The 12,554-nt window shown below is 42.3% G+C and overlaps 1 protein-coding gene across 1 annotated transcript in view; it reads right to left on the reverse strand.

The window, feature by feature from the left end:
* Positions 1-1,613: 1,613 nt before the first annotated feature.
* The window catches only part of LOC138982550 (mucin-3B-like), a 150,947-nt gene continuing 140,006 nt past the window's right edge, over positions 1,614-12,554 (reverse strand). Inside the window, exons 48-52 of the mRNA XM_070355864.1 lie at positions 10,595-10,753; positions 10,214-10,413; positions 8,643-8,747; positions 7,318-7,683; positions 1,614-2,871 (exon numbers count right to left, since the gene is read on the reverse strand). Of these exons, the coding sequence (XP_070211965.1) occupies positions 7,336-7,683; positions 8,643-8,747; positions 10,214-10,413; positions 10,595-10,753 (812 nt within the window). The 3' untranslated portion in view covers positions 1,614-2,871; positions 7,318-7,335. The remainder of the gene's footprint in view (positions 2,872-7,317; positions 7,684-8,642; positions 8,748-10,213; positions 10,414-10,594; positions 10,754-12,554) is intronic.

Here is a 12,554-nt window from a genome sequence, read left to right on the forward strand (position 1 = left end):
AAGAGAGAGAGAGAGAGAGAGAGAGAGAAAGAAGAGAGAGAGAAAGAGAGCGAGAGAGAGAGAGAGAGACAGAGAGAGAGAGAGAGAGAAAGAAAGAGAGAGAGAGAGAGAGAGAGAGAGAGAGAGAGAGAGAGAGAGAGAGAGAGAGAGAGAGAGAGAGAGAGAGAGAGAGGGAGAGAGACAGAGAATGTGCGTGTTAGTGCATACATGTTGCTTTGACATATTTTGGTTATCTATTATTTTATTGTTTCAACACCCTAGGTAGTAATAACTTTCTACGTAGAGGTTACATGCCGAGTCTCAGTTATTATTAAAAATAATGGTCGAAGTTGGCGGATCATGAAAAATGCGAGCTTCAGCGAGCTTTTTCATGACCGCGAACTGAGACCATTATTTTTAATAATCACTGAGACGAGGTGTGTAACCTCTTTATTCCTCCTTTCTTCAGTTATTCAAAGAAAACAGGAGTTTTTGTGCGAAAGTTTGATCGAATCCGAATCACTCAACCAGTCAACCTGCGCAGGCGATCGATTAATGCGCGGTTGTATAGTTCCGTGCAAATCATTCCATTCTGTTAACACTTCTTGTCAGTTTCCCTGTTTTAGACTAAAATCAAGTACACAGATATGCTGTTATTCTGCTGTGGCGGTAAAGGCAGATATTGTGTGTTCTGTTTATGTTTTAGTATCGTTCAGGATAATGTTCTTTCGTCAAATGGGACTAGCAGACGAACTTTTGCACCCGTGTTCCAACGTTAATTACTGCATGAAGTTCAGTTTTCTGGGGAAAATAGTGTATGAAACCGCTTTATGTTGTTTAAATTGATGAGATGTGTGCATTTGGTTGCGTGTGATCTGTTTATAAAATGAAATATTGTTGAAAACTGACCGTCGGATTGCAGTCAGTGTTGTCGAAGAAACTGCGTTAAAAGAAGGGGAACTACTCTTGTCGGCAAGAGTATGAGTTACTTGCCTTGGGAATTTGCTTGTGATGAACGGTGTGTGCACGGCAGATCTAGATTCAGAAAACAACCTAACTCATGGATTTTATATGGAGATTCATGTGTTCAGGCCTGTACAGTCGTCTCCGCTTAGCTCGTCCCTCTCGGGACCGAAAAATTCGCGACGAGCTAACCGGCCGACGAGCTAAGCAGCGGACGAGGTAAACGGAGTCCAATTTCCCTGGGGGATATGCTGCGACGAGCTATCCGGCGAATTCGTCCAGACCAATATTAAAAGCACATAAACACTTGTAAACGGGTGTATCAGGTTCTGAGATAACTATCAATCTAGTAGATCATCCTCGAATAGCCCTTTGTTCACAACATGACATTTTACCGTGTCTACAAACCAGAAGTAATTTTTTCATCACCATGGAGTAGGAGCTATGATGTGCAATGGTCAAATGACGAATTTCTGTTCATAGACTCGGTAAGATGTTGATAGAGTTTATATTCGTTTCGCATATTGGGTTTGTAACATGTGTTACTATGAAAATAACAGAGAGATAGGCAGAAGAGAGAGAGAGAGAGAGAGAGAGAGAGAGAGAGAGAGAGAGAGAGAGAGAGAGAGAGAGAGAGAGAGAGAGATGTAAACCATGAAACAGAAAGCACATTTCTTGGGATTTTTTTTATTAAATCCAAAAATAAGCAGTCCAATGAGAAGAATTTTAAATGAAAAACCAAGTAAACACGGCGCCAGAAAAAAGTTAAACACACACAAACACACACGCAAAAAAAGCACTAACTCATTTGCGTGCTTACATACACACACACACAAAACACACACACACCATTTTCAAAAACATGCACATCAACAAAAAATCTGCGCAACAAAACCATAACAAACAAACAAAAAACTAAAACAAAAAAACAACAACAAAATGGAAGAAACTAAAAACTACGATCCAGCCGAACTACAAAGAAAGTTTTGTGTGTACATTGTACCTACTAATAAGTGGGAGAAAATTGAAACAAAGTAGCAAAATCAGATAAACAGCGCATGTTTTCTTCTTTGACATTCAATTCGAAAAGTCTGGCAGTTTATGGAACGTTCTTTTGTTACTGTCATCCTGTCAGAAGACGTCATCGCTGACGACACAATGTCGTTATGACGAGCTATCCGGCGTAAATGACGTCACACCATGCCTTGGGACTGGAAAGTTTGGTCGAGCAAAGCGGCGGACGAGCTAACCGGCGGACGAGCTAACCAGCTTAATTTTACAGATACAAAGAAGGACGTCAGCCCGGGGAAAAAATATGGAGACGAGCTAAACGGCGGACGAGCTAAGCGGGGTCGAGCTAAGTGGAGTCGAGTGTAGTTGTTAATTTAAATGCGGTATGTTTGTATTGTTTGCTCCAGAGATGTATATTTCGTACGTATAGAGCGTTCGGAACTTTTCAATCGCAAAAGTAGTACCAAAACAGAACAGCTTCTCAACCCATTGCACTATCGAGGATTCAGGCTGTTGCTGGCTCGTTATTTGTTTGGTTGCTGGGTCATTATCGAAAAATAACTAGCTCTACAAGTTTACAGAGGTAAAGAAGCAGAGGGGGGAATAAGTCACAATACAATGCGTCGCGCGTGTATTTGCGTGCGTGTGTGTGCGTGCGTCTCTCTGTGTGTCTGTGTGCATTTTTAATCACATCTTTCCAGCAAACGCTGTTCGTGGAGTTTTATCAAACTTTATTCAGAAGCTATCCTCCAAGAACCGCAAATTTAACAAATACAACATATTTGTAAAAATAACAATTCAAAATCCTTTGAAAGAAAAAGTGTAACGGCGTGACTGTGCAAAACCCAAATCGCGTTAAAGTCCGTTGGGAAGGCTGGTGGAAGCCTTACCGAGTGCTGCAGAACGTCCGGTCCACTTCTGGAACAAAACGCAAACACAATACAGTTACTGCAATATACAATACACCTCAGAGACAATACGGTTAAGGTGATATACAGATTAAAAACTCCTCAAGAGAGACCTGGCAGCTGCTTTTGGATAAGATAAGATAAGATAAGATAATATTAGATAAGATAAGATCAGGAAAGATAAGGTAAGGTGACGAAAGGTTAGGAAAGATGACGTAAGGTAAGGTAAGGTAAGGTAAAGTAAGGTAAGGTAATGTTAGGTAATGTAAGGTAAGGTAATGTAATGTTAGGTAAGGTAAGGTACGGTAAAGTAAGGTAATGTTAGGTAAGGTAAGGTAAGGTAATGTTATGTAAGGTAAGGTAAGAAGATAAGGTAAGGTAATGTTAGGTTAGGTTAGGTTAGGGAAGGTTAGGTTAGATTAGGTTAGGTTAGGTTAGGTTAGGGAAGGTTAGGGAAGGTTAGGTTAGGGAAGGTTAGGTTAGGTTAGGGAAGGTTAGGTTAGGTTAGGGAAGGTTAGGTTAGGTTAGGTTAGGTTAGGGAAGGTTAGGTTTGGGAAGGTTAGGTTAGGTTAGGTTAGGTTAGGGAAGGTTAGGTTAGGTTAGGGAAGGTTAGGTTAGGTTAGGGAAGGTTAGGTTAGGTTAGGTTAGGGAAGGTTAGGTTAGGATAGGTTAGGGAAGGTTAGGTTAGGTTAGGGAAGGTTAGGTTAGGTTAGGGAAGGTTAGGTTAGGTTAGGTTATGTTAGGTTAGGTTAGGTTAGGGAAGGTTAGGTTAGGTTAGGTTAGGTTAGGGAAGGTTAGGTTAGGTTAGGGAAGGTTAGGTTAGGTTAGGTTAGGGAAGGTTAGGTTAGGTTAGATTAGGGAAGGTTAGGTTAGGTTAGATTATATAGTCTTTTGAAATAACCCTCGTGGACATTTGAGTTGCTTCCTGTCTTTGGAAAGCGCGCTGACATACAGTACACCGCTACCCACGTTTTTTGTGATGAGGCCGTTAACCTTAAAACCAATTATAGGGTTACAAAGGCCATTCTATTTCATGCAGCTGTAGTTTACATTAGGTAGTATCTATGCAGTGAAACCAAGACTGCAGACAGAAATCGAAACAAAATCGATTTCACAAAATGTAAGCACCCTTCATCAAAATAAAAATCTAAAACGGAAAAATGTGCGCCCGTCAATGCTTTCCGTCAGTATTATTCCTCATTTAAAATGTCTTGTCAGTTTTTTAGTTGTTATAATGGGTCTGTACAGACATAGGGGAAGGGTCCCTAATATGGACCACTTTTTGTTTATTGCTGATAACTGGCTTGTTTTCTTGCGAAGAAGTTTCATTTTGTGGTTGGTAGTCCTTTTCTCTTAGTTTAACCGTTAGGCCTAATTAGAGTGAAATAGCTTTGATAGACCTTCAGCAAAAATTTAAATTAATACAGAAAAAATTACAAATGGTCCATATTAGGAGCCTGGGCGCCCAATATGGACCAGTGAAGCGGCCTTCACGAATCACTGTAAAAAGCCCCCTATACTTCAAAATAATATGATACAACTTAGTGTGCAAGTCAGACTAATTCAAATATGCTTTAGATTTAGCTGTTTCGGGTTGATGGGAGCATTATTTGAAGCACACCAGGAAACTGAAGAAGCTTATCAAAAACAGAGTGAAAATAAGTGAAATTATCAACTTCCACAAAAAAAAGACTATTTGTTATATTTTTTTAAAATCTCGAGTGCTAGTTATAGGTTATTTTCAGCAAGCTTCTTAATTAATTAATTGAAATTGCCTTTAGTTTTTATTTTCTTCGATTTGTTGAAGGTGGTCCATATTAGGGGACTCACACATACTTTGAGGTTTTGCTATTATTTTCTGTTTGCAGTAGAAACTCGACGTACACACTGTTAAAATGTAACAAATACTATCTTAGCTGTCATATATAGCCATTTTTTGTGTTATGAAAGCTTTGGCTGTGGCAGAAACGAGTCCGTTTTAGGCGGCACATTTAGAGTGAACGCTGCCAAAAGTGAAAAAGAGCGAAAAAGCCTAACGGTTTTGAGGTTTGTGTTTCTGCAACTGTTTTGACATGTGCAACCTATCCAGAGAGGGTGAATAAAGCGAATGAAATTGTTTTGAGCGCTCTAGCGCCGTAAGTTTGTCAGAACAGGAGGTGGTCCGTATTAGGAGCCGGTCCATATTAGGAGCCTTTCCCCTATCGTATCTCAGAATTGTTTCTGGCATGTCGCATAATACCGTAATGAAGGTCGCAAACCATTCAAGACTACAATTGAATGTGTCTAATGCACGGTGCCGCTGGAGTTCAGATGCACCACGACGGAGAAATGGGGGAAGGGGGGGGGGGGGGGGGGGCTCACACAGAACAGTGAAATACCACGTGACGTTGTTTCCTATATCACATGACGCTGTTTCCTCGATCCCGTGACGTTATTTGTCCATTCGCGATGCACTGTTGGACGATTGTGTCGACTTATTGACAGCGAACGTTTGTTACTCCCCAACTATTCCTCAGAGAATCTTACTGTCACCGACGTTCTCCTCAATTCTCTACCGTTCTCCGTCTTAACTGCCCTACGTGTAAGCCCCCTTTACTAACATGGTGTTTGTTTTGTTGCCTTCATTACCAACCAAACACTGCATCAAGACTCGCCATTGCGGCTCCTGAAAAAAACCTGATACCTATAGCTATACTGTTCGGCCCGGCCAAGCCCAGCATAGTCGTAAGACGGTATTGGTGAGCAGAAAGGACGTGTTTTTGTTTTAATTGCGAATACATTGTTCTCGCTGACAAGAAAATAGTATCCACTTTTAAATGTTTTCATTAGTTTCGATTTTAATGAGGGGAACTTAGCATGTAAATACCCCCCCCCCCTATCCCCTTGCTCTTTCATCGTATAAAAGCAGTGTTCATGACAGGGTTGTTCTTAGGCTTCGGTCTTCAGTCACTGACGCATAATTCATTGTTATGAACCTGGCCAGACGACCGACCGATCGTTTTAACAGGAGGACTCCTGAAAGAGTTTTTGTATGCAGGCAATTTGGATAATGTATAATGTCAATCCAGAAACACCTAAACTAGTGTCCTTTCAGTCTAGGAACAACACTGTATAAGTATTATCTCTTTATCGCTAAAATTAGACTGTACATGTCTTCGACAGTGTTGCCTTTAGATGACTACAGCTCATATGAGACTCTCTCTTATCCTTAGCGGATTATGACTTTATTCAGTTATTCTGCAGAAAAACAGAAATGCTGGAGAAAAACTGTCTTTTCTGCAGCATTTCTGCATAATGTCATCTTTCGCCGAAGCAACGGGTTTTTCTGGAGCAAAACATTTTACTGCAGTAAAATTGAAATCAAGAATACTGCAGTAAAACGGTGCTGTTGTTTTACTGCAGAAAACCTGTTTACACTTTTTCTGCAGCATTTTGTACTGGCTCATTATAATGTTGGAGCACGCGAGCCCCCCTCTGTCGAGAGATGGACTCATCCAGAATTACCAATAGTTACAAACTATTATACTATCCCAGGGGGCGACGAATACAAACGCTACTTTACAAGGTCGTTCGTTTTTCTCCAGAAAAACTGTCACAGACTATTCTGAAGAAAAAAGTTAATCGCAATAATGCTGCAGAAAACCAAGTAAACATTATGCTTCAGAAAAAACTGTTTTACTGCAGTAAAAAACGTTGCTTCGGCGAAAGATGACATTATGCAGAAATGCTGCAGAAAAGACAGTTTTTCTCCAGCATTTCGGTTTTTCTCCAGAATAACTGAATAATGTCATAATCCGCCAAGAGCCAGTACAAAATGCTGCAGAAAAAATGTAAACAGGTTTCTTGATTCTTGATTTCAATTTTACTGCAGTAAAATGTTTTGCTGCAGAAAAAAACGCTGCTTCGGCGAAAGATGACATTATGCAGAAATGCTGCAGAAAATAACGGTTTTTCTCCAGCATTTGTCTTTTCTGCCGAATAACTGAATAAAGTCATAATCCACTAAGGATACTCTCTCTCCCCCTCTCTCTCTCTCTCTCTCTCTCTCTCTCTCTCTCTCTCTCTCTCTCTCTCTCATGATTGTTGATGGAGGTAGTCTTAAAGGACCATATGGACCTAATGCTATTATCCCTCGGTAATAAAGTTTTCGAGTTCGAGTTCGAGTTCGATCTCTCTCTCTCTCTCTCTCTCTCTCTCTCTCTGTGTCTCTCTCTGTGTCTCTCTCTCTCTCTCTCTCTCTCTCTCTCTCTCTCTCTCTCTCTCATGATTGTTGATGGAGGTAGTCTTAGAACAAACCAGCGTGTTTTTGTGCACGCGTTTGTATTTTATGTATTCTATTTTTGTCTTGTGATTCGTGTGTATCTCCATTAAAAGGGACTGTAGGCCAATACTCAATTACAATGTGTCAGTGTTAGTGTCTGTGTCAGTGTCAGTGTCTCCCCCTTCTCTCTCTTACCCTAAGTGACCTGTCCGATCAAGGAGGTATGCCGCAGGCGGTGAGGTCGCACGTGCACCCTTGGAGCACTGGGATCTCACGGACCACGTCCGACCCATCCTTGCACCAGAGGGTGACCTGCTTCATGTACAACACTTGTGCAGTACAGCATTTGCACTCCTTAGGCGCAAGGGCTCCTGTGGCGTAATTCACACGGTGCTCGCTGGCAGGGCACTCTCCCTGGCAGTACTGCACTTGAAAGGTTTCCATGCTGAAACAGTCGCCTTGGATGATTTTCTGAGGTGGACCGGTCTTCAGCTCGCACCGTTTAGGCACGCAGTCCACCGCGCAGCATGGGTCTGTGCTTGGCACTAGTTTGTGAGTGGTCTGAGATTTGAGAAGAGAAGAACATGCAATGTGTCAGTTTATAATATTTCGAAGAAACAAAATTACAAGCGATAATGACGATATTTTCTTGTGGTTGTGGATTCTTCATTTAATTATATGATCAATCCGCAGGTCACAATTGTGACCCTCCACCACGAAATGAGTCGCATGTCACATCGCGCGGTTCTGCGCTAGGCTCAATATAAGTCCGGGGAGTGTCTTGTAACAGTGTGAGGGTCACCTTAGTCACAGGCTTATAACTCAAACAGTTTTCGCTCTTTTCTAAAACGGGTTTCACCACTGGATAGAGCATAAAAAACTCTTTAGGAAAATGTAAAAATATGAAAATCATTCAAAGGTGACATGCGACTCATTTCGTGGTGGAGGGTCACAATTCATTTCAATCCAATCGATATTAGCACCTTTGATTAATTAGTTAGTATGCAATTGAATAATCGATCGATCGAGCGAGCGAGAACGTAACTATATTTGCTTTGATACCTACTTTCTTAAACTACATTACCTCCTCGTCGAATTACTTAGTTCGTTAGGTTTGCCTAACTTTTTCGTAGTCGAGTACTTTGCATTCAGAAAAATACTTTGAAGTTTATGACCTTCTTGGTCTTCAGTACAACAGTCGTACAGCATTGGCTACGTCATTTTCCCAGTGATGAGTAGATTCCACAAAAGACAGACGTGAGGGATAAAACAAATTCTAATTGTAACTCATTCAGATAATACAGTTGTATAGTATTGTATCGTATAGTATTGTATTGTATTTTTATTTTATTTTATTATATTGCACTGCATTGTTTTGTACTGTATTGTACTGCATCGTATTGTATTATTTTGTATTGAATTGTATTGTATTTGATTTTGAACAAGAAGAAGAGCTGAGATTACAGAAATAAGAAACGTTGCTGCTTTGTGCTCAAAAGGCACGGTGGGTGTGCACATACCAGGTTGCATTGTCTGACGTCAGTACAGGGTTTCGGTTCAGCAATAATTTGTCCGCCGCAGCATGAACACAAGTCGCACTCTCCGCATTCAAACTGTTCACCCGGCTGTAAAATAAGAAGCAGATTGTTGATAGTGATATAGCGGGGATATAGCTCAGTTGGTAGCGCGCTGGATTTGTATTCAGTTGGCCGCTGTCAGCGCGAGTTCGATCCCAGGTTCGGCGGAAATTTATTTCACAGAGTCAACTTTGTGTGCAGACTCTCTTTGGTGTCCGAACCACCCCCCGTGTATACTACATTGGGTGTGCACGTTAAAGATCCCACGATTGACAAAACGGTCTTTCCTGGCAAAATTGCTTAGGCACAGTTAATAATTGTCTACCATACCCGTGTGACTTGAAATAAGGCCGTGAAAGGTAAATATGCGCCGGCATGGCTGCAATCTACTGGCCGTATAAAATTTCATCTCACACGGCATCACTGCAGAGCGCCTAGAACTGTACCCACGGAATATGCGCGATATAAGACTCATTGATTGATTGATTGATAGCGCAGATTTGGTTCTAGCGAATTTATTTATTCACACACAGAAGCATCATTACACCATAACCAGTAAGAAAATAGCAAAGAGCTGCACGGTTCTGTGTTTCTTTCTTTAGTTACTGTCTATACGAGCCAGCGACTAACTCGTAAAACATATAGCAAGTACTGATAACAGAAACATAAGCAAAAGTAGACGCAGGAAAAAGCAGAGGGAAATCACGTGACTGTGTTGACCGCGGGATAGCTACCTTAATGAGATACAATACCGATAGCTACCTTAATGAGATACAATACCGATTGCTACCTTAATGAGATACAATACCGATGCATGCACAGCCTGGCGGTGACTTTTCGAGTAGTTTTCTACTGCTAATATGACGATTTCACCGAGACACACTTTGTTTTCGGAGTTCCTGGCCAGTTCTTCAGGAGACATGCACAAGCAGTTACAAAATGTTTACGTGACGCCAGTGTTCGCACAATGACGGCTTCTCGAACTTTGTCTCGCTTTTGATATCAGATATTTCGCTTGGGAATAAATATTCAAGAAAAAACCCTCTTGATTTGCTTAGATGGTGTCGTTTCTCATTAAAAAATAACATCTTGGTGTCTTTCTTTGAGAACTGACCGTAGGACAATGCAGTGAACCGAATAATAACCGACTGGTAACTCAATCTTGATACACGACCGTGCAGATTTACTGGAAGCGACATCACTATCAGGTTCACGTGTTTTGACCAAACAGGAATGTTGCTTCGATTTATTTTCTTCTGCAAATGTACCGAAATGGTTAGAACAAAAAGTGTCGGCAGTTTTTCAGAAATTCAAAGCATTCCTCCTCGTCAACTTCGACAGCCGTGACAAACTTGGCAGCCCCGCTAAAATGAAGGCAAAATTGTTGGTGCGATTTGAAACAAATGTAATCGTTCCGCAGACTGCCTACACCCCACAACATCCCATCCTACCTGATCTAGAGCAGTCAATGTGTTTTCAACCTTATTCAAAACATACACAAACGCTCGACTGACCTTGTAGGTGTTGTAGTGGTACGTGCACTGGTCGCACACCTCCTTGTCGACGCAGGTCTGCGTTTCAAAGTCGTAGAACTTGTCTCCGCCACAGACACAGCCAGGGTCAAGGTCGAGGCTGCACGAGGGGTCAGGGAAAGGCTTGTGACACGTGGCTTGACATCTGGAGTGGTTGCTGAATTCAAAGCCGTCTTCGCAGGCTGGTAACAGTTAAGACGGACATTTCTTCTGTGAATGCACTGAAAATGTTGTTACGCCAAACACACACACACACACACACACACACACACACACACACACACACACACACACACACACACACACACACACACACGACCCAACACTACTTGTAAGCATCCAGCACAAAAAAAAAATACCCACCACAGGGGGAAAGGAAGCAATCCTCCTCCTGCAAGCTTGGCACGCCGGCACATTCCATGGAGTCTCGTGAGCGGGAGCGCGTGCCCCAGCCACACTGCGGGGTGTTGGGCGTCGTGCACGTGCTCCACTCAGTCCACTCTGTCCCGTTCACCGTATCACCTGCACGTGTGATAGAAGAAATGCAACGTTCCTTATCTCCAAAATATGTGGAAGTTGGTTCGTTGATGATTAATGTTGTTTTACGCCCTCACGGCGAAACCATCTTGGGCATGTTCCCGGGTGTTACCACGACTTTAGATGAGATACCTAGTTGTAAGCGTGTTTAGGTGTAACCAGCCACCTACACTTATGACAGAATGACCGAGGTCTTTAACGTGTCACTGTGGTGACACGGGGGTGGAACATAGATACCGTCTCTGATGTTCTGAGTCTGCACATAACGTTGATCCGTGGATTCGAACCCGTGACCTATGAGAACAAGTCTAGAGCTCTACCACCTGAGCTACCTGGGCCCCCCGGGCTGGTTGGTTGGTTGTTGACGTTTCTTGTCTCGAGAAATCAACCAAGAACAATTCAGCGTCGATCTTATGTTTGTGTTTCATGCTCGCACACCAACGCTTAAAACGTGAAATACCTAGGGGAATAAAAATCTAAATCGCTTGCAAACTCACACCATCAGATTCTGCGTTGCAAAACAATGCTACCGCGCAGCAGGACTGCCTTCATTTGGCAAAAGAAAGTGTCTAGAAATCTTAATTAAATGTCGGCAAAGAAAGAGCACTCTGTGGGTTTGTGTTGGGTTCCTTCCCTTGTGTTTCCACTTGATATTATCGCTAGGTTGCCGCGTCGTAGAAGGCGGTACCCGTCTTACCAACAGGCGGCACGTTTGGACTACATTTTGTCTCCTATACCGGAGAGAAGCGGCGCTCAAAAGTACATTCACTCACTTGGGGCGGGGATGTAGCTCAGTCGGTAGCGCGCTGGATTTGTATCCAGTTGGCCGCTGTCAGCGTGAGTTCGTCCCCACGTTCGGCGAGAGATTTATTTCTCAGAGTCAACTTTGTGTGCAGACTCTCCTCGGTGTCCGAACACCCCCGTGTGTACACGCAAGCACAAGACCAAGTGCGCACGAAAAAGATCCTGTAATCCATGTCAGAGTTCGGTGGGTTATAGAAACACGAAAATACCCAGCATGCTTCCTCCGAAAACGGCGTATGGCTGCCTAAATGGCGGGGTAAAAAACGGTCATACACGTAAAATTCCACTCGTGCAAAAAACACGAGTGTACGTAGGAGTTTCAGCCCACGAACGCAGAAGAAGAAGAAGAAGAAGGATGTAGTTAATTACCATACTTGTGGTACGTTTTTGAGCAATTTGAAATCCCCAGATTTGCCAGATTTGTCACATTTGCCAGAAACTCACCCCACACGGTCAGATCAATAGTATTCCTTTAAAGACTATCACATTAAAGGCGTATCACAGTAAGAGTTTATTTGTGGAAGTATTTTGCCTCAGGAAAGGACACAGGGGGTGTTTATATTCCTTGAAGTAAAACATAAATAAAATTAACAAAACTGACCCACTCCGTCCCGTTCAATGCACGACCGAAATTTGTTAATGTTTAGTGTCGTTTTTCAAATCCGTTTAATTCACTACCTTGAGAGAAATTGTCCTTTTCACCATTGCAGTTTAGAAGCGACGCTTTTTTTTTCTTGTACGATTGTTTATTTTTTTTGTTTGCTCCTTTCACTGGCCTACTAAAGGGTGCGGAGTCTGCGTGCCAAAAGCAACCTGGCAAAGTACCGGCACCATACAAAGTCATGTCCAAAGACATACTAAAGCGAACTGCATACTATATTTCTGCAGACAGTGACTACCTTCCAACAGCGTTAAAAAGATACACACCAAACATGAATATGTAAAGAATGGCCACTACTTTTTATGGACGAAAAACTCCACT

Source organism: Littorina saxatilis, linkage group LG12 (genome assembly GCF_037325665.1).
Source record: "Littorina saxatilis isolate snail1 linkage group LG12, US_GU_Lsax_2.0, whole genome shotgun sequence".
NCBI classification, from domain to species: domain Eukaryota; kingdom Metazoa; phylum Mollusca; class Gastropoda; order Littorinimorpha; family Littorinidae; genus Littorina; species Littorina saxatilis.